This window comes from Watersipora subatra, chromosome 8 (assembly GCF_963576615.1).
Source record: "Watersipora subatra chromosome 8, tzWatSuba1.1, whole genome shotgun sequence".
Classification (NCBI taxonomy): Eukaryota; Metazoa; Bryozoa; class Gymnolaemata; order Cheilostomatida; family Watersiporidae; genus Watersipora; species Watersipora subatra.
Genome location: NC_088715.1, coordinates 8,558,070 through 8,584,259, shown reverse-complemented (window position 1 = coordinate 8,584,259; position 26,190 = coordinate 8,558,070). Strand labels below are relative to the sequence as shown.

At 36.9% G+C, this 26,190-nt stretch overlaps 1 protein-coding gene across 1 annotated transcript; it reads right to left on the bottom strand.

Moving 5' to 3' along the window:
• Positions 1-384: 384 nt before the first annotated feature.
• On the bottom strand, positions 385-19,279 carry LOC137402269 (uncharacterized). The gene is made up of 9 exons (XM_068088763.1): positions 19,116-19,279; positions 18,062-18,218; positions 15,502-15,685; positions 14,994-15,184; positions 13,127-13,297; positions 6,293-6,401; positions 2,666-3,397; positions 1,034-1,171; positions 385-503 (listed from the first exon to the last, which is right to left on the bottom strand). The coding sequence occupies exons 1-9, from the start codon at positions 19,277-19,279 to the stop codon at positions 385-387; spliced, it is 1,965 nt and encodes a 654-aa protein (XP_067944864.1).
• Positions 19,280-26,190: the final 6,911 nt, after the last annotated feature.

Below are 26,190 nucleotides of genomic sequence, written 5' to 3'. Positions count from 1 at the left end.
CAGGAGCGGATCCGTAACCCCTCGAATTCAACCCCCTACTCTACACCACAATTTCCCCCCAAACCCTAACATCTCATTCAACTCCACACGATTCAATCTACACCCCTAGCCAATTTAATTCACAACCCCCTTTTTCTATCCCCCCGCTGGATCCGTCACTTTTGTGTGTAGATCTGCTCTCTATATACTACTAACATTTCCACTCCCTTGCCCGTGTCTATGCTCACAAGTATACTGCATGGATTATCAATTATTTTTTATCTTTCCGGTGAGATTACATACCATGTCTATGTATATATATGTCTGTTTCTATGACTGCATCCATATCTATGTACATGACTCATGTATATGCATACAAACAAGCTCATGAGACCATCCACGTCTTTATTGAAGTTTATGCCTTAGTTCCTGTTCATTTTCATGCCCATGTTCAAGCTCATGCCTAAGACCAATGCCCATTCCCATGTCAGCGTTCATGCCCATACCCTTGTCAACTCCTATGTCTATAATAACTTTCATGTATTATAATTTTACATCAAATATTATCTGTTAGTATGCAATAACATTGAAGTAAAAAGGGGAGGTAATCACCGTACAGAAATCTTATTCAAAACCATCCTTAAAATATAATATGTTTATCAGCCACATTGTAAATGTATAACTTGATGATCCCAAAAGTAAATAAACTTCATGTATAAATGTGTATTTAAGGATGGAACACAAATATCATGCTTTAAGAAAATGTCATGATGTGAAACCAAATAATTGGCATGTTCTTATCACTTTAACAAAAGAAGACTGTGGCAGCAGAACAAAAGGTAAAGTTTAACTTCTGACAGCACTACATTTAAATAATCAGTTTAAGATCATACAGTCAGCCATTGAGCTAAGAAAGTTGATAGAATATAAAATATGATGATAATAATAATGATACTGTTAGTATAACTTCACTATAGAGTAGTCAGTCTTGATGAAACCTGATCATGAATATTGTTATATGATGATAAATAAGAATGTGGTTCTTATTTCTCACTCAGTTTATAGAAGAGCAGCTTGCGAGTCTGCCACTGAGGTACAACTAAGGTGTTACCAGTGACACTCAGGCTATGGATATAGTAGAAGAGACTGCCAATACATATAGCATCATCTCTCATCTCTGATACTTTCTCACCTGTAATAAAAGTATATGAATATCTTGATTATTATTACTGTACAATCATCACATCCACACTTATTATATACTTGTATGGGTAATTACTACACATAAAATACCTGGCGACATATTTATTAAAAAGCCAATACAATTCTAATTAAACATAACATAATAAGATACAATAAGTTGCAGGTTCTCTTTGCAAGAAGATCAACAAAAGTTTAGCCATGGCAACCATTTGGTCAGCAAAGATAAGCAATGACGATAAAATTTAATAAATCAATCAATTCAAGAAAATAGTACTTATGGAAGAAAGCCGTCTTGAGAAAGCAATTTAATATTGCTAGAAAGTAGTAACGTCAGAAAGCAACAAACAGCTGCCAAATACTGGACTTGGCTGTCATTTATTGTAGCTACCATTCCTGCCACACCTTTTATATAACCGCTATAGATATTACTGTAGCATTCATTTGTATAATTGTTTTAATTCTTTCCAAGACTCTTTTGCAGTTGAAATTGCCATAAGATGATGTGCATACTCTCATTAGATTTTACTGTAATTTCACTAATTTATTTGACAATCTAAAATTTGTTGGTGAAAACATCATCTGCTGATTATATATAAAATTAAAAGGAAATGCTTCAAATGAAACTTTAGCCAAGAGCGTCTATAAAAATAAATGAAAAATAAGGATAAAACCAATGAAATGCTGATAAATAGAACAAGTTCATATTGTCAGTTGTTAATTTTCATCACTAAAGATATGTTAAAATTTATATGAAGGTGTAAGTCAAGAATTGACTGTAACCTTTAGGCAAAAACCTAAAGCTGGTACCTGAGCCATAGCAGCTCTGCTCGATAAAGAATTTGATAGGACTTTCATTTGGACGGCTGCCAAGTTTACTAGAAGAAATTTGTCACATTTTTGTGTTCGCGTGTTCAAACCTATATGTAATGCAACCTGTCATTACGAGGAACAGAATGATGTACCAGTCAATACTAGACTTTGTCTGTTAATATAGTAATATAAGTATTAAATACAATAATCATGACTTCAGTGTTGTATAGTCATCATTACAAGGAAAACTGATCCTGACAGAACAACTTAATAACCACTTTGTATTGTATTATTAGATTAGTGAGCTTTTTAATCACATTAAATTATAAATAGGTAATTATGTATCAAATATCTAACATAGTTTATTGCTTTTAAACTAGTTACAAATAATAAATTACATCTCACATAATCAACTTTGGAAAACAAGCAATGGAGATATCAATGATCTTTTACTCAATTTGCCTTTGATAACATAATTATTATTGTAATTTAATTTTTAAAATCATACATAAAGAGATCAAGGGTTTAAAGATACTTATACCAGGATTTAAAGACATTTTTTATAATAGAACAATTTCAAGCAGAAACTTTTGCTAAATAATGAAATGTGTCATAAGCTAACATGATACTCTCAATGAATGTTACTAACCAGCACCTCATACATACAACTTACCTGTAGCATAGCTGAGTGTGTAGATGATACTGCTGTTCCATGCAGCTACCAGTATGTAGTCTCCATAGCACACCAGGCCTTGTGGATGATTAGGATGGGTGAAAGTGCACATGACATTCTCAGTGGTGATGTTAAATCTGAAGACTTTCTTTGTCTTCCAGTCAGCTATGATGACATCATCACCATGTCCAGCGCATATCGAGACCTCGTCGTTACTCAAAAGAGGGCAGCTGATGTTCCGCAGAGTGTTACCAGTGAGAGAATAAATAGTTAGTATTTTGTTAGGAGGATCAGCAACCACTACATTACCTGCTGCTACAGTCAGCATGCTACACCAACTGCCGTGATAAGGGTGCTGCCAGGTTGTGATCACTTGTCCTGACAGATCATTGACACTTACTGTGCGAGGACTACTATGAGACAATACGTATAGTCTGTTCTCATGGAGACTGATGGACTCAACACAACCAGAAGTAGAGATGAATGAGTCATGCAGCTTGTAGTTGCTATCAATTCTACTGACTGTACCATTATGCAATCCCACATATGTAACTCCTTCATGCTGACATACTGATATAGGCTCTGATGGTAGTTTTATAGATTTGAGTAGAGTTATAGACTTTGGAGGGGATAAAGGAAGTTGTGGTTGTTGAGGAACTACAGCGTGCTGGTTGCTGTTAACTACTATGTCATCAGCTGAAACAATCTTCAACTCAATCTCACGCTTTTCACCTGAAACATTAATAATATAATAGCATAATGACATACTTACAAGGTGTAATAAAATATTTGTATGCAGGCAGCGCGGCACAACATCCTAGAAAAGAGTCAAGACAGATTACTTAATTACTCATTTTCTTTAAATAATTAAGACTTAATTACTCATTGGCTCAATTCATCTACCAGAGACATCAGAAAGTTTAACATATTAAATTTTGTAATATGAAAACAGTAAGAATAAAAATACATCTTCTTACCTAAAATTACAGTCTTTTATCAACTGACTAAAATTTAGAAGTTGTAAATGTTTTGAAGTGATAAATATGAGAGTTAATTAAACAAAGATACTGTAACAGTGCTTCTATGATATTTAGCCTGAGAGCAGATCATGCATGTAGAGACATGCTAAAATTTACTAGCTCAGCGTACCAATATTTTAACAGCGAGTCTATTTTAGCCTGAGATTATAGCTTGCATGTAAATGAGACTACAATTTTAACCAGCTGTGCGAACAAAGATACTGTAACAATTTATCTTTATGTAATATCATAGCCTGAGAGTAGAGTGTCCATATCCTGCATTTTCATTGTGTTTATCATTTCTACTAACTTCCAGACAAATATGGGATAAATTGTAAAGATTTGTTGATTATTGAAAGATGGGAGAAAAAATATCACCTTTTTTATCGTAATTTCTATTTAATTAATTAGTATGCAAATAGGCTAGTTGCTGCTTTTCTTCTAGTAGTCATTGTTGACTCATCCCTTGTCCTATTTTTAACACCAGCACAATTTACTACATAATTTGACTTGTCACGTTGAGCTTGTATAGCTAACATGTCTTTCAACACAGCCCGCCCTCAGAGCAATTACTAAAGATCGCTTCTTTACTTGTAAACCTAACAATTTAACTACAAACTTATCTCTAAAGGTTGACTTGCAACAAACTTCACATTATTGTAATTTGATATGAAAATATTCACCATGTCTTACTCTGTTGTGTTGTAGGTGCCAAATATGTGGAAAGGCAATTACAAGCTTTTAAAAGCTCAAAAACGAACAGAAAATCGCAGCCACTGCCATAGTTTGGATTCCCTTTCCAAAACGGCTCAAATGTGATGTAGTTGTGAGAGATGGTTTCTGTTTACACTTTCTTGCAACCTTAATCGTCAAAATATTTTCACAAATATACTAAAAAATAAAAATACCGTAAAAAATCGTTAAACTTTTTAACCTTAGCTCGAAGGAGTACATATCATTGTCTGATAATCGTGACGAGCCTGTTGGTCACCTGTGATAATCGAAAAGTGCTGCAAAAATTATTTGCGAATTATTGGGTCACATGATCAGATTACGACTTGATAATTGAATAATGCCGAAACAAAACTGTAAAGCAAGCGAGCATTTATATTTGATACGGGGTCTTTAGTGTAACCCGAATTGTTTGTCATAAACTAGTACTACGATAAGTTTTATATTGAGCTTTGTATTGGCCTTTCAATTCACGTGAGAACATACGTGACAAGAAGATAATCAAAATTCGTGGTTATGTCATCGAAATAAAGAGATTCCAATCTATGGCGGTTGTTCGTTTTTGAGCTTTTAAGAGCTTGTAATCACATTTCCACATATTTGGCACTTACAACACAACAGAGTAGGACACGGTAAACCTTTTGATACCAAATAACTGTAATGTGAATTTTGTTGCGAGTCAACTTTTAACATAAATAATATGGTAGAAGTCTTAGTATAGACTATAACTTTTATCATTTATTTTGATTCTTTTAATATACAGTCAAACATGGATAACTCGTCCACGGATAGCTCGAACACATGGTTAATTCGAACATTTCCTTTGGTCCGTTCCCACGTAATGATAAATTGCTATAGATAACTCGAACTCAACACTGTTAATTCGAACTGTTTTTTTGCCCAACGGCTACCGAAACGGTTGTTATCGCTTTAGAAAATCACTTTATTCAAAGCCATAGAGGTAAACTTCATCTTTTCGTAATTCATAAGCGTCGTTATTACCACCATCGGCAAAATATTTTTGTCAACGACTTTTCTAAAAGTTTGGTGAAAGTTGATTTGTACTGCGATACGATGAATAGCACGGGCTAGCCGGGTCACGCGCGCAAGGATTTTCGCCACGCACATACAAAACAAAAATCGCATGTTGTTTTGTATGTGCGTGGCAAAAATCCTTGAGTGCGTGACCCGGCTAGCCCGTGATGAATAGTTTTCCGACGTTGATTCCGTGTTGAATCAACGCCGGAATGTTGAATGTTTAAAACGTCTTAAAATTGGTGTAATTAAACGTATACGTTGTCTGAGCTACAAAATACTATTCATCGGTTGACCTAAACACAGAATACGTGTGTACATTCAATAAGTATCTATTAAAAAGCGTGAGTGATATAGAATGTACCGTAAAACCTCGTAAAACTTCTAATTGAACTGCCTCGGAGTGTTGCTCTTAACGAATCCCAGGTAAAGTAATCTGCATAAAGTTCAAGAAAAGACGGCGAAATTGATCGTGGGTAAAACCCCAAAAGAAAAAATGTTTTTTCTTTTGAGCATTTCAACAACAATCAAGTTTTGCCAATGTCAATCTGAAAAACGTCCTGGCAATAACATCACCTCAAACAACAAACCAATCTCAAGTGATAGAAAAATCTCTATACTTTTTCATGAAAACGTTTTAAACTTTACATTAGAAGCATTTAATTTGAAACAAGCCATTTGTGCTTTTGATTTATATTATAGTTTGTATATGTACATGTATATACTAATAAATAAGTAAATATATGGACTTGTGACAGTGCTCTGATAACTTGAACGCTCTGATAATTCGAACACTTTTGCTCGGTCCCTTGAAGTTCGAGTTATCCATGTTTGACTGTACCTGTTTGCCTTAGTTCGAGTTGTCCTCCCAATTCCAGTTTAGGAAACTCCTCCACAATAAATTTGTCCATCTGTTTCTTCAGCTCCTTGAATCCTCTCACAATGTCATCCTACATGTCCAATGTATTAAAAACTATTACAACCTTGACATAGACCAACAACATGTGTAGAAGCTATTGTGAGAAAGCTATAAACGTGGTTTATAGCAAAGAATACAACATTTAGGTTTAAAGCCAATTAGCATTCGTACATGTTATAAAAGGCTAAACTGTTTATTCAGAAAACTTATCCACTTCCTTTTGACTTCAAATAACTGAACTGATTTTTCTTGATCATTTAGCCACATAAATATGTCCAATGGTATTATATTTTAACTTTCTGTAGCCTATTAAAAGTGTGTATGTGCGTCACAATCTCAGAAACCACGGTTAAGTCGCAAATCATGAATTCGAGTTATCCGACTTTGAAGCTTCACTAACTGAATTTACAAAATCGGTAACGATTTTTGCAACATGTGCCTCTAGACCAATCGAAGAGTGACATTTCTGAATCTGAAGTCAGTTCAGCCAATGCAAGTGTCCAAACCTTGAAAAAAACTTGAAACCGTTGCCTCGCTAAACAGGAAGCACTGAAAAATGGTGTTCGATAGAAGTAATCGATTTCTTTGCCGGATTTTAAGATAACTCTAACATTTTGGACACTTTTAATGAGTACTTTGGTATTCCTGATGTCGAAAACAGTGAACGTAATGGGATTGACGATGATATTTTTGAATGACAATGATTAGAATATTATAAGATTTAATTATAAGAATAATTATTCGATTCTACCAGATTGAAGTATATGGTGTCCAATGGTGTGCAAATGTGACGGTTATTATCTTTCTAAAAAATATCTTTGGTGATACTACGGCTGTGCACAAAATCGCGATACTGCCAAGCCATTTTAAACACCTGAAAAATTTTTAATAAGTAAGACATTTTCTGATAAATATACAGCTATTTTTATGACAGCTAGATAAAATCTGTTTAGATTTTTAAATTCAGGAACATTTTTGTATATAAGTCAGGGCTGTCAATTATCCCAGATTTTGCAGGACCCTGCCGGAAGTTAAATTACCTTCCCGCAAAAATAAAATCACGCGGTATACTCCCGGATTTATGTTTTGTGCTCTAGTATAAAACACCGAGCCATTTATTTATCAGTCGCTATAGCATTAACACGATGCGTGTAATCTAATGATAACAAAAGACTCGCTGTATTGCCAAAAACACTTTTTTATGACTTCGTGCATAGCATTATCGTTTGTTAACTTTATGGCCTTTGAACTAGGCACTCGAATATTTCAGAACACTTGTTTTTCGTAGGCTTACGAGCCACCTAGGTCCGAGTAAAAGTTCATATGTATAGCCATTTGGGTGGGCTGTTCCCACGGGTTTAAAATTTTCTTGTTTTGATGTCGCGAGATACGATCCACCATTCAGCCATGTCCAAAAATCTCAAGTACTTCTCAAAATTTTAACCGGAATGAACCAAAGAATGGCCCTTCATTGCATCAAGCACTAAGGGTAGTTAGGATGTATCGTCCTGTCATTGTACCTGCTGCTTTGAAACAGAGTTGAAAGCTGACCTACTCAAAAGTGTTAAAAATCAGCCAAAACCTACAACTTGAAACATCAAGGAGCAGCAGCTACCTCATCTCAAATCAGTGAAGACCAAATGTACATAGAGATGATGCAGCATCCCCGTCTAATTACCAAATTCATTTACCGTAAAAATTTGAGAGTTTTATGTTTACGCTATGTTCATCACCACGGGTATGATACAATGTTTATTTGCAGAACAAAAATGTAGAACATTAAGTTCGTAAAAAGTCGCCTATGATTTGTTTTTATATTTTGGTAGTTCACTTAGGCATAATTTCAGGGCTGTAATACAATGTTTACCTGTTTAGGTTTAAAATTTTTTGGCTAGTGCGAGGCTATAGAGGCTAATTTTTCCTTCATTTGCGTAGCACCAAGTTGACAGGTCTGATATATATAAGTACAGAAATCTAATAAATCTCACAACATCTTGATAATGGTTGCTTTGACATTTTGAATTGTAAACAAAATTGTGCATTGGTTTTCGTTTCTCAAACTTTAATACCAGTTTTCTCAAAACTATGTTTTCGCACTAATGGTAAACATGCATTCAGCTTATTGACCATAAAATCTGCTGTTTTTGAGCTAGAAGCAAAAATCCTGTTGCAAAATAACTCTGAGAAATTCTTCATTTTTATAGCGTTGATAACTGTGAATCTAAGACAATCAAATTAACCATTGCTTCTGAGATGATGACCTATTTACCAATTACAAAAAATGTAAACGATGTATATGATGATAGAAATTATATGTGTCAAAATCATATTTTTATTTAACATGTACAACATATAAAATTCTAACTTTTAAACTTTCTATCAGAAAAAAGTTTTTGTGTAAATCAAATAAATTAAGAAAAAAATACAAAAAGGAGTTCATAGAAGTGTGTGTATAAAAAAGTTTACTGTAGCAGCAGAAGCTCATTGTATTCAACATTTTGATGAGCGATACTGGTACCTATTGGTACAAACATAAAAATGATATTGTAGATGACTCTACCAGCCCTTTACTTTCTATAAGACCCATCAAATAAGCCAATAGACCGAACATATATTCAATAAAATATGTATTCAATAAAACATCTATTTGAACGTCACCTCTATTTGAACGTCACCTCTACTTGAAGGCCTCCTCTAATTCAAGGCCACTATGAGAGAAGAATTGAAAAGTAGGGCACCACCATTTGTTTGAACCCCACCTCTACTTTACCGACAGTTTAATTATTTTGCCACCGCATTAAATTCTGGCCGATTAATTATTCTGACCAAATTAATTCAAACAGAAAAAATTCGAAAAAAATTAATTCAAAAAAAAAATGATGTACCACTTGCATTTGAGCAATATCTCGAGAACAAATACGCAGATATTGTTTTACCGTAAAGTGCATCTTATTCAGAAAAGAACTTTCTGCAAGATAAGTATAAAATGTTTAGTATATCTTACTTTCGTAATTTTACCTAGCTTTTCTTATTGCCATGAGAATAGCGATCTTGTTTTGCTGTTTTGATAAATAATTATAAATGGAGTTGTTGAGCCAAAATTGTTTCTAATAATTGCACATGAGTGGCAACAAAGTTGTTTGTAGAAAACAGAATTTGATTAGCCTAGCTAATGTGTACGTTTCATAATGAAAAGAAAAGTGAAACCCTATTGATAAGCCGATACATCGGCTTATGGACTGTACTTATATTACTGTGCAAGCCGATGCTTCGACTTGCCGTAGCGGAAGATTTAACTGTCAGTCTGATCTTTATGAACTCATAAAATCAAGTGATGATTAGAAAAGTGTCCACAAAATCAAATTTATATATATATATATATATCTTTATATATATATAAATATATATATAAATATATATATAAATACATATATATATATATATATATATAGATTAGCGGGTTTGCTTTCTCTTGAGTATGGGGTAATAGAAAGTTTGAGCAATTCGATTTGGTGGGTTTGGGTTTTGACTGGCGAGTTCGGGTTTTGGTACACGGATCCATCAAGTAAAGTGAACAAAAACTCGGTCTATGGCGCCCTGTGCTCTTGACTGTTCACCAACCTGCCTGTTAAAGTTTCGAGCACAAATTTCAGTAAATAAGTTAGTAAAAAAAAATAAATAAATCGATTAGAAATATAATTGCTTAGTACACTTTAAGATACGTCTAATGTTTAAAAAATTAAAACATATAATGCGTATCAACAAACCCAATACTCAAAAAACCTGTTTGTCAAAAAGTACTCATGCCAAGCACTTCCATCTACCCAGTACTTGAAAAACCCGAGCAGAAGGGAACGATCCTAAACTTGTTGGCCAAGAAATACTCGTTATCAGCACGAATGGAGACTAGCTGTGCAACCTGGTGTTACCTGAGTAGTGAAAGTAAGCTTATAAACAATGAGGTGTAGTGAGAGTATCCTGCCACCTGCTGGCAGGCAACTCTCCCGCAAGTGGCACGACACTGCTAATGGAAAATTTCCAAAAGCTTACTAAGTGCAAGGCTTTTAATGACTGCATGGCATGATGTTGCGTACGCGTGGTCCAGCTACAGCTATTCTAATAATAGCCATAGCTAGACGTACTGAAGAAACACTGATGAAAACAGATGAACTTTGAGAAATATATATATATATATATGTTTCTCAAAATATGTTGTTTTATATTGTATGCCTGTATGCATTCCCACTATGGCTGTAGCGCATGCCAATTATTTTACCAATGCGGCCGATTGTTACGATACCCCTGTTATAAAACATTTCAGGTTCAGTTACTATATCTGAGGTCAAGGCTGATTCTTTTTGCATGGACCCTTAAATTGTCTCCATGGAAAAGGTCTCCATAGAGCAGAAGTGTTTCCGTAATCAAAGATTTGATAGATAGCTTCTGGTGGAACAGTAACATTTTTATAGACACACACTTCTCTGCAAGAACTGTGAGAATTAATTCTACATATTCAGGATTTTTATTTTGTTTACTCAGCTAGTATTAATTGTATCACGAAAGGATTTTTATTGTAATCATAGCAAAAGCGACCTAATTTAACTATTTCTTGCTAATTGTTTTGCATTTACATCTAAACCTTTTTATAGTTATTTTATTTTTTCTAATTTATTTGACCTGCACAAAACATTATCTTGATGTTATGAGGAAACATAAGTGTAAAAGTCGTTTGACAAAGTTTAAAAACCTTTACAGCTATTTTTATCTTTTCTAATTTATTTAAGTTCTTCTCAAAACACCTTTCTCATGATATGTAGTTTGAAAGGTAGAATGGCAGAAGGTAGAATGTTGATATATGTTAAATACAATCAATTTTTTTGGAAAAAAGACCTTTTTATTACCCAGGCAACACCGGGTAGCCCAGCTACTGTTGTTAAAAGTAAATTGTTTTATCCACAACAATCAAATCTCTTGTCCAACTTCAAAGCTTTTCGCATTTTTTGTTGAAACTATGGAAGCGACACCATGAAAATAACTAATAGCTGTCTCAGGTAATAGTAGTTCCTTGTTTAACACAGTTTTGATACTTCGAAGTACATGTATATAAAAATGGTTTACATTTATGATGGTAGATTAACGACTAGTTCCAGGCCAAAAGTTACGTTTAGCGAGCGAAACATTTACGCTTTGCATTTGTGCTAACAGCTCGTGCAAAAGCTTGCTTTGCCAAAAAAAATGTTTGAATGCCAATAGCAACTAGTTCAACAGTGCAGAAGAAAAGTTGAGGTCAGAAGATATTGTGGAATGCATTGAACAACCAGGAAACGTTCGTTCTATCGAAAGTGACAATCATAATGCAGCGATCCGAGCAAACAACGCAAATATTTTTGTTTCAAAAACATTAATTTTTCTTTCTGCTTGTAATATTATTATTGTTGTATTATTATTATCCACTTATTTATGAATATATATTTGTAGCATATGATGGTTTATCATTATACAACTAAAAGACTAGCAGATTTATAGCCTATTATTTGATAGCAGCACTTCATTAATCTCATCTTACAATTGATCGACGGTCGTAACCCCTAATAACTTGCACATGAACAGCTAGTTTTGCCCGCAAACTGTAACAAACATATCAACAAGTGCAATGAAACTTTATGCAACATTGGGAACCATTAATACAAAATAAAAATATGTCTTCAAAAAGAATGAAAAAAATTTGAAAGCTCTAACAAATTACAAACCAGGACACAAGCTTTAACCTTTTCGATGCTGTAGACTCATTTATGCGTTTTTATAGTCGAGTGCCATAGACGAATTTTTGCGCCTTGCCCAGCAATTGCAAAGTAGTTTCATTTTATTATTGGTTGACAACATAAACTACAGTCTTTAGGATTTTTAAGATATTGACAACTTTGTTCAAAAATATATCTATAAAATTAGCCTAAAAGAACGAAGCAATTTAAAACGTTTGTTTGAGAACTGCTAACCTAACATTGAACAGTTTTTGTTTAAGTTCTCCTAAATACCGTGCGGGTCAGAAAACAGGTAATTACTTACGTTGGTGATGTTTCAACCAAATCAGATTCAGATTTTAGTGATTATACAAATAATTAAAGTACCAGCAGTGACTCTGATAGTGGTGAAAGTAATAGTTTTGTAAAAGTAAGTAACATGTTGGAGGATCGTCTTAGCTTCAAAGCGTTCGATTCACATTGCTTTATAATCGCACAAATTATAGATACATTGAATTTTTTGCATAGCAGTGTTAGTTAAAATGTTGGCAAAATAAAATATGTTGCAAAAATGTTCTAGATAGAGTTTGAAACTGAAAGAGTATTGTACACCTATCCTGAAGCAATATCGGCAATTTTTGGTAAAATGGCTGGCACTAGGCCGATAGCTAGGTTTGTACATGGATGGCAGTGAAAGGTTTAATATCATTGCAGATTAATTGTAAGCAACAAATACCAACTGGTAGAGATATTTCTCAGTTTTCAGTGCATGTTTTTAGGAGATCGTTGACAAATTCATGGTAAGCTAGCAAAGTTACTGCATCCAAAAGGTTTAATATCGCTCCACCAAAAATGAGAGCAAAATATAAGCAACATTCGCCTCAACTGTAAAAAAGGCGAACATTTATCTTCCAAGCCATTGGAATGAGCCATTGGCAAAGTACTATTCCAGCTTTTGCTTGAATTCCACCTCCACTATTATAGTTCTATTATAGATATTCAAATATTTACATACTGGGGGAGAATGTTTGATTTTAGTCTCCAACATTTCTCTGTGGTTTCTGAGACTTCTCCATTTATCAAGGACAACATCCTCCAAAAAGTCAGTAATCTGTACTTTAGACTTCTGCCTGTTCTCAAGCACCTTCTTCTCTATTTCATCATACTGCTCCTTCAGTGAGTTTATCTACAGTTATAGTCAACTCCGATACAAAACAAGAATATGAACATTACTGATGAATGTTCCTCTAGATATAAAAAGTTTAAACTCACTTTCTGCTCAAGCAGTTCACAGGTATATTGAAATAGTTTTAATCTGAATAAAATACATTATTTTGCTTTCTACCTACTCTCTGCTTTCTGCTCACTCAATTTAAAGTTTTAGCCCTTTGGCTGGGGAAACGACCAAAATGTTGTTTACCGGGTGCGTGGGGAAACAGAATTTATGTTGCCTTCGGTAGACGCTTATAAAGCTGTCGCCTAGTAACGTTAAACAAAAGACATTAACACTAGTAACTTTTAAATATCATCCACAAAATATTGGTCGATGATTTACAATATGAAACGATTACCTGAGAGGCGTTGCTTTGCGCTAAAGGCTAAACAAATCGCACCTCCCTGGAAAAGAATAAACGTTGGAAAAACCAGTCAACATTGGCTCGACATTCACAACAGTAAAACAAAAAATGATTGATCCAGCGATGAGCATAAGCATAATTTTCATAATAATCTGCTCAATAATTATGATGCATTATTGTTATGGTCACCTTGATAATACCAACCGTATAGACAGTGGTAACTATAGCATCACAATTGAATATATAATTGTGATGAATTATTGTTATAGTCACCAGATAATATCAACAGTATGCACAGTGGTAACTATAACATCACAATTTAATATATAATTGTGATGTTATAAAAACCGTCAGCAAGAATATAGAGATAAATTACCCAGTTATGCCTATAGATATATTTAAGATTTAATTTACTGTGTGAGATCGTGTGTTAATAAGGTTCAGGGAATAGGTACGATCTTTCAGAAATGCTATAAGATGATTGATCGGTGTGGATGTCAAAGTGTTGATGTACTATACTGAATTTCACAGACATGAGTTTTAGTCTCGTCACAGACTACATTTTAACCTAACATTAAACGCAGAGTTAGGCAGACATTGCACTTTCGGGTATAGCAAAAAAGAAAGTAGAAAAAATAACTCTTTTGCTTTATTTTATTTTTGACAGAACAGAAAGTTTTGGTTGTTTCTAATTTGGCTAATAGACCATGCTTTCTATAAAAATTAAAAAAGTGAATTTAATTTGCTATTGTATGTAGAGGTGCATTTAATTACATCATTGTACAATTACCATAGCTATGGACCATGAGCTAAGTTAAACTGAAAGAAATAAAGAAAATCGCTTGAGACAAACAAGTACTGCTTGTATTGTCAATATTTGTTGATACAAGCCAATAGTGCTACAATTACTGTACAGCCACTTGATGAAAAAGTTAAGTCTAGTTTTTTTCCCTTAGAAAGTAGTAAAGGTGTGAGTTGGGAGACAGTCTTCAAATTTCATAATCTTTAGTTAGACTTCAAATTTGCCAACAACAAAGTTCAAGGTCAGCGTACGCCATAAAAGGAAATATTTTAGATATATGATGTCGGTCATCCATACTAGCTAGCTTTGCTTCTCTTGAAATAGAGAATATGCCATTGTGAAACTTCTGTATTGAACCAGCTTTTGATTACAAATAATTCTAGATCTCTGACTATTTTATTATTGATGTATAACGTAGGAAACAAAAATTATTGAGTTGAAAATGCAAATAAAAATGTGCAAAAAATATTTAAACACAAACATAGACCGTCCTAATTCCCCACCTGCTCATCTCTCTTCTGATGAGTCATATTAAGCATATCTTCAGTCTCGCTGTCATATTCAGAGACCATCTTAGATATTTGCTTGAACAGCGCTTCAAACTGCTCATCTTTAGCAGAACTCTCAGCAGATATCGTGCCTGTAAGAAGGGCTGATGCCAGGTCCTCTAATGGAAGCAGAGAGTGTGTAGAACCTAAATAAATAAAAACTTTACATAAAACAATCACTCATTACAAATAGTGACTGGTGATTAGTAGAAACATTTAGGCAGTTATTGATGCATTACTTGTATTAATTGCAAACAAAATGAAAAATACAAAATACTCACACTCGACTCCAAAGCAGATACATTGATACAACTTGAACATGTTACACTGACAAAAGTCTAGCTGATAATATCATCATGAGTCAATTGATGTTATGAGACATCACACTAAAACTAATATCTTGTCTTTAACAAATCTAATATGTTTGGAGACCTACACGCACACCTACAATAACCCCACATACCACTGTCACAGGTTGGCAAGTTAGGAACACACTTCAGACAGCTGAGCACATAGCAGACTCCACACCCAAGAACATATTGTTGGTCTTTATGTTTGGGGCAGCTGCTGACTTTAGCTTTTTGTTGTTGAGACAGGTACTCTAGTATTGTTATCTTGTTATGTTCATCCATTGTGTCATCATGGGACTGAAATATAAAAGCTGTGACTGTGACTATATATACTGTGACTTTTGACTAATGTCTCATATTTTTAATTTCAGAACATTTCAAAACATGTTATTGGTGAAAGACATATATAATAATAATAAAGATAGTTTAGAGCATAGTCATATCAGGTTGGTTTTTACAAAAGAATAATGATTAGGGAAACAGACAATTCTTAATTTGACAACACTCAACTGATAGTTATTTAGACCTAGACTAAAGTACCTGTATGTTGTCTTGCTGTACACCATACTGGCTTAGTAAGTTATCATTTCAAAACAATAAACCAATTACAGCTTCAATAGGTAAATTGGGTCGCAATCCCAGAAACCAAGGTTAAGTCACAAATCCTGCAGTAGTTGAGTTATGCGACTTTAAAGTTACACTAACTGAATTCATAATATTGGTAATGATTTTTGTAGCACGTGCAACTGGACTAATCGAAGAGTGATCTCTTTGAATCTGAAGTCAGTTTAGATAATAAAAGTACCTAACCCCCGAGTAAAACATTAAAACCGTTGCTATGCTAAACATGAAGTACTGGAAAATGGTGTCCGATAAAGGTAATCGTTTCTTTTTTTGCCAATTTTGAAGATAATTCTGACAATTTGGACACTTATAATGAGTACTTTGGTATTCCAACTGATGTCAAAAGCAGTGAGTAAACAGAATAAAAATTATATTTTCCTAACGATTATTACAAGATTATTACCATATTTAATTATAAGGATTATTATTCGATTTTATAAGATCTAATTATAAGAATAGTCATTCGAATTTGCAAGATCGAAGTATATAATGACTGATGATGCGCAAAATGCTACTGTTATTATTTTTTTAAGCTTTTGTTGATCATACTACGGCTGTGCCAAAAATCGCTGTACTGTCAAGCCGTTTTTAAAATCTGCAAAGTTAAGAAATACATTTTCTTATAGATATACAGCTATTTCTACGACAACCAGCTAAAATCTGTTTAGATTTTAAACTCAGCTTAGTGTTTTAAATATGAATACGGAAATCTAGATGAATATCACAATTTGTTGATATTGGTTGCTATGATGCTTTGAAATGTAAAAATAATGGTGCATTGGTTGTCGTTTCTCCAACATTACCACCAGTTTTTTCGGAACTATGTTTTAGCACTGATGGTGAACATGCGTTCAGTTTATTGACCATTAAGCTAGAATCAAGATTTGTTTCGCAAAATAACTGTGAGAATTTTCTCATTCTGCTAGTGTAGATAACTCCAAACCTTATAATCCCGACTTAACGATGGTTTCTGCGATCATGACACAATTATCATTGTTTTAAAAACGAGGAACCTTAAATCGCCGTAAAACCCACAATAGACCGAAGTCACCATAGTTGAAATTACCAAGTATTAAATATTACAGCACACCCACATTCTAAGTTTTGTAAGAAACAGTAGAGCTGTTCGATGTCTACCTGCACTATGCATTCAATTTCAGAGTTGTTTTCTCCTGAGAACTGAAAGAAACCTAATATTCAATTGTTACTTCGGTTTACTCATATTGGCATTATGAACCGCATCGAACCGAGAGTTGTATATTTATTAATAAATAGTAAACTAACAATTAATATTTGCAAAAATGTTTAAGTAATGGTGAAAATTTTAACTATATTAATTAACCAACCCAATTTGAAGAATGTTATTCTCTTTAAAATTTAATGAATCAACATCAAATTGATTACGTAATTTAAGAACAATCGAATAAATATAAATATAAAAAATACAATATACTCAGGACAAATACAATCAATGAACATTAATACCATAATAAGATATTACAAATATAAGTTTCTTAACTACAAAACATCACATGAGTTTATTTGGCAAGAGTCAAAACTAATGCTAAAATTTAGATAAAAAAACTCCAAACTCATTTGCTGGCCGATCGATGCTCTAACGAAAAATTGCTTAGGAAACTGCTGTGTGGGCATGCGCAAACACTGAATCGAATCGTGATGTAAAATTCGGTTCATAAGCAGTTGTCTTCTCCTTCTGAATCGATGAACCGAGAGAGAACAACTATCGAAAACCGAATGCACTCGAATCATTATCCAGCACTAAGAAAAGGTATTGGTTTGGGAAAAAAAGTCCAGCCTATAATATAAATAAGCATAACATTTTTTTCTGACGAAAAAGCAAGTTTTTATTGCAGTTTTATAGTACCTTCACATTGTGTCTTTTTGTAATTGGATCATTCTATAAGGAGTTTAATTACCAACATCAGCTCAATTTTTATTAATAATTTACATGAGCAACTTCATACAGAACCAGAAATGACAACCTATTTAAATGATGATCTTACAGATTTGAAAAAGACACACTAGTACCTCCAAATGGGCAGGGCAGAACTTTTTACAACAGTAAGTACAATAGCTGATAGCCTTCTGTCTTGGTGAGCTCTTCTTTAGACAAACATCACATAGTGTCTTGTCTGTACCCAAGTCATAAGATGGTAGATTGGTTGGTGGCATCTCAAACACCTGGCTGCAAAGAATTATTCATAAATGATAAACTATTTGCTACATGGGCCATACAGTGCTAGATGATGCATTATATGAGTCATTCTATGATGGTCGAGTCTTTTTCTAAGCTTGTATGTCGGTAGTAGATCAATCTATGGATCTGCACCTGTAAAGGGCAGAGTGGGGAGGTTTTATTATCAAAATTAAAGCTGGAATAGCTAATATGTAGATATGACTACATCATTTGATTAAGAGTCTGGTCTCTGTTTTTCTTAAATACCGTTTGAGACAAACATACAGATTATAACATAGAGGAATATTAAGGTGGTCTTTAAACTGAACAATATATTTTCAACTTAAAGATAAACTTGCATGAAATTTTGATACGCAGTTTTTGTTCCTTTGAAATGTTATTAACTAATCAGATTCTGCTATAACATGATATGCCTGCTTGCACAGACTATAAATGCTGCATGAAATACATGAAATGATATGGAAGTTATAGAGCAATTTCCTTAACTTACTAAACACAGCAGAGGACAATTTTGTACAATGCAGTATAAACACTTGGAAAGTCAGCAGTGTAAGCTAATCCATAGTATCAAACCCCTACTAAACCAAAGCTGCAGTACATGTGCAGTTTCAGATTTTGAAGAGTATGCATGTGCAGTGCACATGAATTGCTAGGTTCACTTTCATGAGCGTCATGGGAATAAATCTCCAGTGGATCTCAGGAAGAAATTGCAGTAAGAATGCAGTTCCAGTAGCAATGTTTCAGCTGGGCATTAGAAAGTTGTAATTGATTCCAAAGTTATTGTATACTGCGCTGCATTGGTGTAATGCAGTTTTAATGCATCACAGCCCTGGCTATGTGCACTATTATATAATCTAAGTTTAACCGACATATAGTAAGACTCACCCGCATCCAGTGTTTCCACACAGCAGCAGGTGTTTGCTCTCATAGTAGGTGGTCAAACAGGTCATACAGTGAATATGACTGCATGGTAGCACTTTGGGGTTGACAATGGTGTCACTTTTACGGCAGCAAAATTCACACTCAACATCTGCTAGAGCTTCAGCCATTGTGATGTTTAACTTTTAAAAAACCAATATTTGTTGAAAGTTAGTTTTTAAAGATAAATGATTAAGGGTGTGTGAAGGTCTGCAGTCGAGAGAAATTATCACCTACAAGTACCTGCTACAAATGCTAAACAATACTCAAAAACTCAACCACAAGCTCATTACAAGAGCTGCTCAACATCTGCTACAGCCTGAGCCATTATAATCTAGAAATAAAATGCACATGTCTGAGATTCATCTTACTACATATGTAAAAATACAGCATCATGGTAGAAACTTTCAGGTGCAATCTATAACACAATTTGTGAAAGCTTTTGGTTTGAACCAAATACACATTTTAGATACACTTTCAAACTTTGAGTGGCATTTCATAGCCTTGTAAGTAGCCTTAGGAAACAACTAACAAATTACATTATTTATTACACAAATGTAATACGTCTGGCTGCAAATACACTGCCAGTGTAGCGATGATCTCTATTCTGTAGCATGGAAGTTATCAAGTTATTATAAATCACAACATCATAATCTGGAAAGGCATGTATCTCTATCTTAGCAATGAGATATCTAAATTATTTGTAAATTTGGTTGAACCGATACTGGAGAAACACGTACCCCTAAAATATTGTCCACATGTTTGTCCACGTTTATCAATCACAAGCAATGTATACTTCACACCACATCAGTAGGCCTATTATGGAATCAATTTTATCATGTTATGTAATTGACACTGTGACACTCATGTGAGGCATGCCCTGCCATTGCTCTCACCAATTTAAGCGCATTCCATTGCAACCATCACTATGGTTAATGGCTATTGGAACGAGCCCTTTATCAGAGACATAGAATGTTTTTGTCAATTTAATCTAAATGGTATAATAATTGTTTAGTCATTAAATAAGTTTCTCTTGTCAGACAGCAACCAGCAGATAAATATATAAACATTAGATAGAAATCATTAATAGTTTGTGGTGTATTTAATATGCAGAAAATGAAATAGTTTTTTATAGATTTGACTAGCGGTGATGAAATTTGATAAAATAATAAAGGTGATACTAATAGTGTGTGTATTAGAATACATTATTATTACACTGTTGTTAGGACTCTCTACTCACTGGATTAATACTATGCATAAGATCGGATATTCAACTGTTATGGATTAATATATTTCAGCTTTCGTAAGCAGCAAGGAAGTCAGCCCAAGTGTATCGTGGAATAGATTATTGCCTTTATTATTGCAAACTGACACCAATAATGACTAGATAATGTTGACTATGCTTGTATTTTTTAAGAACGTATTTGGTTTCAGCTATATTCAAGTATAATATTTTCAAAGAAACGACTTGCTTATTTCATTTACTAACAACTTTTCAGTTTGAATAGCAACTGAGAACTTTGCTGATACAAATGCTTCGACGAACTAGATTTACCGGAGGACCTAATTACCATAAACTGGCAGAATTGTAGTCGGTGCTCAAATGTTTACACATCATTTAGAAAAAATTATGGGACAAATTTTAATTACCTTATTTGAGCCAATTATAGCAATATATAAAAAACTAAACTAAAATGTTTTTCTATCAATCATGAGGAAATACGTAATTAAACTTATGCTGGGACAGCCACATAGGACCCGACTTTCACAGCAATGGCGAATTTGAATAAGAGAGAAAGAGACAGGCTGCCTCCCTACATACATCATTTTGGGCAAGCCTGCGCACATCTTTTTCTTCTGAGCATTTTAGCAGCAATAAACTTTATTAAATTTCAAAGCAATCTTTTATCTCAACAGTGCAGTTTATTGTCGGTAATTTCAGGCTGCGAGACAATTAATAACCTTTAATATCACATTCTCTTTATGGGTCAAAACAGTACTAACTCAAGTTATATAGCGCATCTCACCAGCATAATTTATCACTGTCTGTAATGTCAGGCTGCATGAAGAAGGATTAGAAGATTAAATTAGCACCATAACATCTTTTATTAATTGCTACTAAATTACTAACTATATAAATGCTGTACTTCAGGATTCTTTGTTTATTACCTAAATAAAAACAAGAAAATACTCGTAATCAAACAATCAAAAACTACATAAAGATAGAATAGAATTACTAGCTATTAAATAAAAACTCACTTTTTTGTGTTAATCCATTTTGTAAAACGTAATGTTGCTTCTTGTTAAACTTTCTAAGTGCTAAGTTTAGTTATAAATTGTTTAAACACACGTGTTTGTAACACACAATAATTCACACGGTAATGATTTTTCGTCGCAGTTGAATGGGAACAAAATATTAATTGTGATCCAGCCAGTTGACGCATTGTTAGCTATATAAACGCTTCATTACGGTATATATTGCTCAAATAGTTATAAAAATTTATTGTAAAAATAAACAAAATACGCAGCCTTTTGAATCGCGGTTTTTTCATTCATGTAGAAAAACTGCGGACATATCTTAAAATTAATTAAGGCGTCGTCTATTTACCTCGCAGTTAGTAAGTGAATAAATAAGCTTTTTCTTTAATAAGACATCAGGGTAAAAAGTATTGTTGTTAGGCATAAAACTATGCCAATCTTGCGAAGCAAACTGTATCATTTATGTTTAATTTGTCAAAATCAGGTAAAAGCTTGAATATCTGCTTACCGAATGCGTAATAGCTCTAAGATACCACCAGCTTCGTTACGAACGGGATTGTTGCGTTGCCAGGCAATCAAACGGAACTTCAGCCTTAGCGCATTGTTTGATACATATTAATTACGGATACGCTGCCGTACGTTGTCAAATACGCTTGCAATTTAAGGTGTTGTTCAAGCGAAGCGCATTAGAAAACGCACAAGTAGGCGTGGCGCGCAATACCGATGTTGTTTATCAGGAAGAGGAGCTACGCTTGATAGGGCTAATTATTATGCTGGTCTATTTGTACCACCTTTAGACCTGGCATAATAATAATAACGGATTCACTACATTGTAAATAAAGTAAGGCCTTTAATCCTTACATTTTACAAATAACTTACCAATTATGACAATAAATGTTATTAAGCCGCGCTAGTTATCGGCTGTAACAGGATACAGACTGTCTACAAGACACGAGATGCGGTACTGTCAGAAATCAGCCGTGCAACATTATCTACATGAGAACCTATATTGCCCACAAAAACATGAACTACTAAGCCCTTTGATGACAACAATGCCTCAGAAGGGAGATTCATTAACCTATGTGCAACATTATCTACATGAGAACCTATATTGCCCACCAAAACATGAACTACTAAGCCCTTTGATGACAACTGTGATGGAAACGTGCGTTACCATCTCCTTTTTCTGATTGTCGTTAGAGTTGTGTTCTCTTTTTTGTTCCTTTATGTAGTCACGCCCCTAGAGGAGGCTGGCCCTTGCCACCTCATTTACATATTTGATTGTATTTAAGGCCGAGCTTCGGCTCAGTTAAATCGTTCAATACATGCTTTGCATTTGGACCCACACTCTTCTGTTACTTTGCGCAATAACAGAATCACACTGAGCACTTACTTTACTCCAAGACTCAGTCTATGGACTGTGCTTTGGGCGTAGAGCCACAGAAACACTGTCGACCCCGTCGACCTCAGGTCGACCTTGTCGAACGAGTATAATATCACTCAGGGAGCAATTCCTGGTGTAAGGTGGTTGATGTAGACCGGTGGTGTAAGTCAACCTAGTCGCCTCCGCGTGTTGGTCACGGGCAACCCTTACACAGCCCCTGTGGATAGTGAATGCAGACCGGTAGAGTAAGCCGACCCAGGTCGCCTCTACGTGTTGGTCGCAGGATCCAACACACTGGTGGCAGCAGTGGGATTTAACTGCGGTAATTAGGACTTATAAGACGAACCTAGTAACCATGCCAAACAGCCGACGGAGTGCTACCAGAGATCTGGCTGAGGCAGAGTTACAGCAGGTCGACCAGATTGGTCAGCTGACAGAGGCTATCACTAGAGCCTTACAGATACCCAGAGGGGAAGCTAGCTTCAAGCCTCCGAAGTTCGATGGGAGTGAAGATGTAGAGTTATTCATCTCCCAGTTCGAAGAGGTTGCGGAAGCTAATGAGTGGAGTGAGAAGGCCACGCTCCTCCACCTGCGGGAGACCCTGAAGGAGGGAGCCAGAAGCTGTAGTCGAGGGGACTCACCTGCCTCCATCTTCTCGGCTTTACGCACGAAGTACGGGCTCTCCCCGAGAGAGGCTAGGAGTAGGCTCCACCTCAAGAGGGAACCAAAGACGAGCCTCCAAGAACATGCCACAGAGATGGAGCGTCTGGTGAAGATAGCGTACGCTGACCTTCCAGACTCCTACCAGTCCAGTATGGCCATGGATGCGTTTTCTCTGACTCTGGGAAATACGCCCCTCCAACGCCACCTGTTAGCAATGAAGGCCCAGAGCTTGGAGGAAGCAGTGCAGGCGGGGAATGAGTTCCTGCAAATCCCGCCCACTCTTCCTCGGCCTGGTGCCCGACCCCTAATAATGACGGTGGAGGAGGAGGAGGTTACCCCCGCTACAGTCGCCCCCGTCCATTCGGATTCCCCATCAGCCACCTTGAACGACGTCCTGATGGCTATAAAGGGATTAGCGGATGGACTGAGGGAAGGAAAGCTGTTGGGACAACGGGGAGTGGAAAAAAGGGGACCAAATTGTTGGGGTTGCGGCCAGACAGGGCACACCCAACGCCGGTGCCCCCAAGCCTCCCAAGGACAACAGCCTCAAGTCACGAGGTCGGGAAACGGCTACCATCCACAGCAGTAGGGGGAAGTACTGACTGTGGATCAAATATACCCTTGCAAGGCCAGTGGCAACGGCCACGACGGACTAGGCGACACAGGCTCCCCCCCTGCTCGCCACCGGTCCCCTTGCATAACCAATATCAACCCTTACCTGAGTGTGCAGGTCTCCCACCCTCAGAAGCCAAGGACGAAACGTACGTCTGGCCAAAGCCGTCTCGGCCTTCCAAAAAAGGCCCCCAGAGGACGAGCAAAGCCAGACGGACTCACGGAGACGAATCATGGAAGCCGCATAATAGCAGCTATTTCTTGCCAGGTCGCATCGGAGGTCAGCCCGTCCAATTCCTCGTGGACACCGGATGCACCTCTAATTTGTTGGGACGACATGTCTTTGAGCGATTACCTAAAGATGTCAAAAGCAAATTAGAGGTTCGGGAGGACTATGGACAAATGGCAGATGGTACCCGGCTGCAGTTTCACGGACTCATCACTCTCCCGGTCAGAGTCAGGAGTGTCCAGGTTACTGTATCTCTCGTGGTGTGTGCCCTGAAGGAGGACGCCATCCTGGGCATGCCCTTCTTGGTCGACCACCACTGTGAGATGAACTTTTAGCAACCCACGTTGGTGTTAAATGGACAGAAGTTGACTTGCACTGACCGAGAGGGTCGACCTCTGACAAGCAGCGTTCAAATAATGCGAGCCACAACGCTTCCCCCTCGAACCGAGGTCCTGGTTGCCGGACGTCTCACGTCCTCATCCTATCAACCGGTCGGGTTAATCGAGGGAACAAAAAACGGATATATGGTGGCCGCCAGCTTACACCAACCCGGTGAGAAGGGGAGAGTGGCCATCCGTTGTATGAACCCCACCGACCATCCCGTCAACGTGACGGCAGGAACGGTCGTGGGACAATACACTGGAGTCGGGCCGGACGAAATAGGGGTCCCCTGGACAGCGAAGGGAGAAGCCGAGATTTCCAAAGAAACTCCCCCTCCTGTTTCCAACGTACCTCCCCACATGCTGGACTTGCTCCAACAGGCGGCACCACATTGCTCGTCCCCTACCGAGCACCGAAGGATGGAAGACCTTTTGATCCGTTATGCGGATGTATTCAGCCAAGGGAGTGAAGACATGGGGCGTACCACCCTGGTACAACACGAGATCCCCCTCCTCCCAGAGGCACAACCCATCCGTCAACACCCGTACCGTGTAGGACACGAGAAAGAAGTCGAAATCGAACGACAGGTTTTGGCCCTGGAAAAGCAAGGCATGATTGAGCCCGCTCACGGGGCCTGGAGCTCTCCGGTGGTCTTGGTGAGGAAGAAGGACGGGGCGTGGCGATTGTGTGTAGACTATAGAAAACTTAATAGTGTCACTCGCCAGGACGCCTACCCCCTCCCCCGGATTGACGAGAGTTTGGACGCCTTGTCTGGCAGTAGGTTCTTCAGTACCTTGGACATGATGAGCGGATACTGGCAGGTACCCCTCTCCGCCGAGGCCCAGGAGCGGTCGGCGTTCGCCACACGCAGTCGGTTGTGGAGGTGGAAGGTGCTCCCCTTTGGACTGACCTCCGCCCCGGCTACCTTCCAGCGGCTGATGGAGCGCGTCCTCCAAGGGCTACATTGGAAAACCTTGCTGCTGTACCTAGACGACATCATCGTCATGTCAGCCGACTTCTCTAGTCATGTCACTAGGCTGGCAGAGGTGTTAGAGCAATTGAGACAGGCCGGGCTGAAGCTAAAGCTCTCCAAATGCAGTTGTTCCAGACCCAAGTCAAGTACCTGGGCCACATAGTCAGCGACACGGGAGTGGCTACCGACCCTGAGAAGATTCAGGCCATAAGCGGATGGGCAGTACCCCAGGATGTGACGCAGTTAAGGTCATACTTGGGTACCACTGGGTACTATCACAGATACGTGCCTGACTACGCCTCGATCGCCAAACCTCTCACCTTGTTGACAAGCGAAGGGGTCCCCTGGAAATGGGGAGAAGAGGAACAGGAAGCTTTCCTTAGGCTCAAATGGTCGCTGACACACGCTCCAGTACTGGCATATCCCGACCCCTCCTTGCCCTACGTGCTAGATACCGACGCTAGTAACGTAGGGACCAGGGCTGTGTTATCCCAGGTCCAGCAGGGCAAGGAGCGACCCATAGCCTACTATAGCAAGACCC

Excerpts from the sequence above, each read along its gene's own strand:
- LOC137402269 (XM_068088763.1), bottom strand. The coding sequence starts at position 19,279 with ATGGCTGAAGCTCTAGCAGATGTTGAGTGTGAATTTTGCTGCCGTAAA. Across the intron at positions 6,402-13,126 it reads AAATCAAACATTCTCCCCCA|GATGACATTGTGAGAGGATT; the intron begins GTATGTAAATAT and ends TTGGACATGTAG. Across the intron at positions 3,398-6,292 it reads ACTCGAACTAAGGCAAACAG|GTGAAAAGCGTGAGATTGAG; the intron begins GTACAGTCAAAC and ends TTAATGTTTCAG.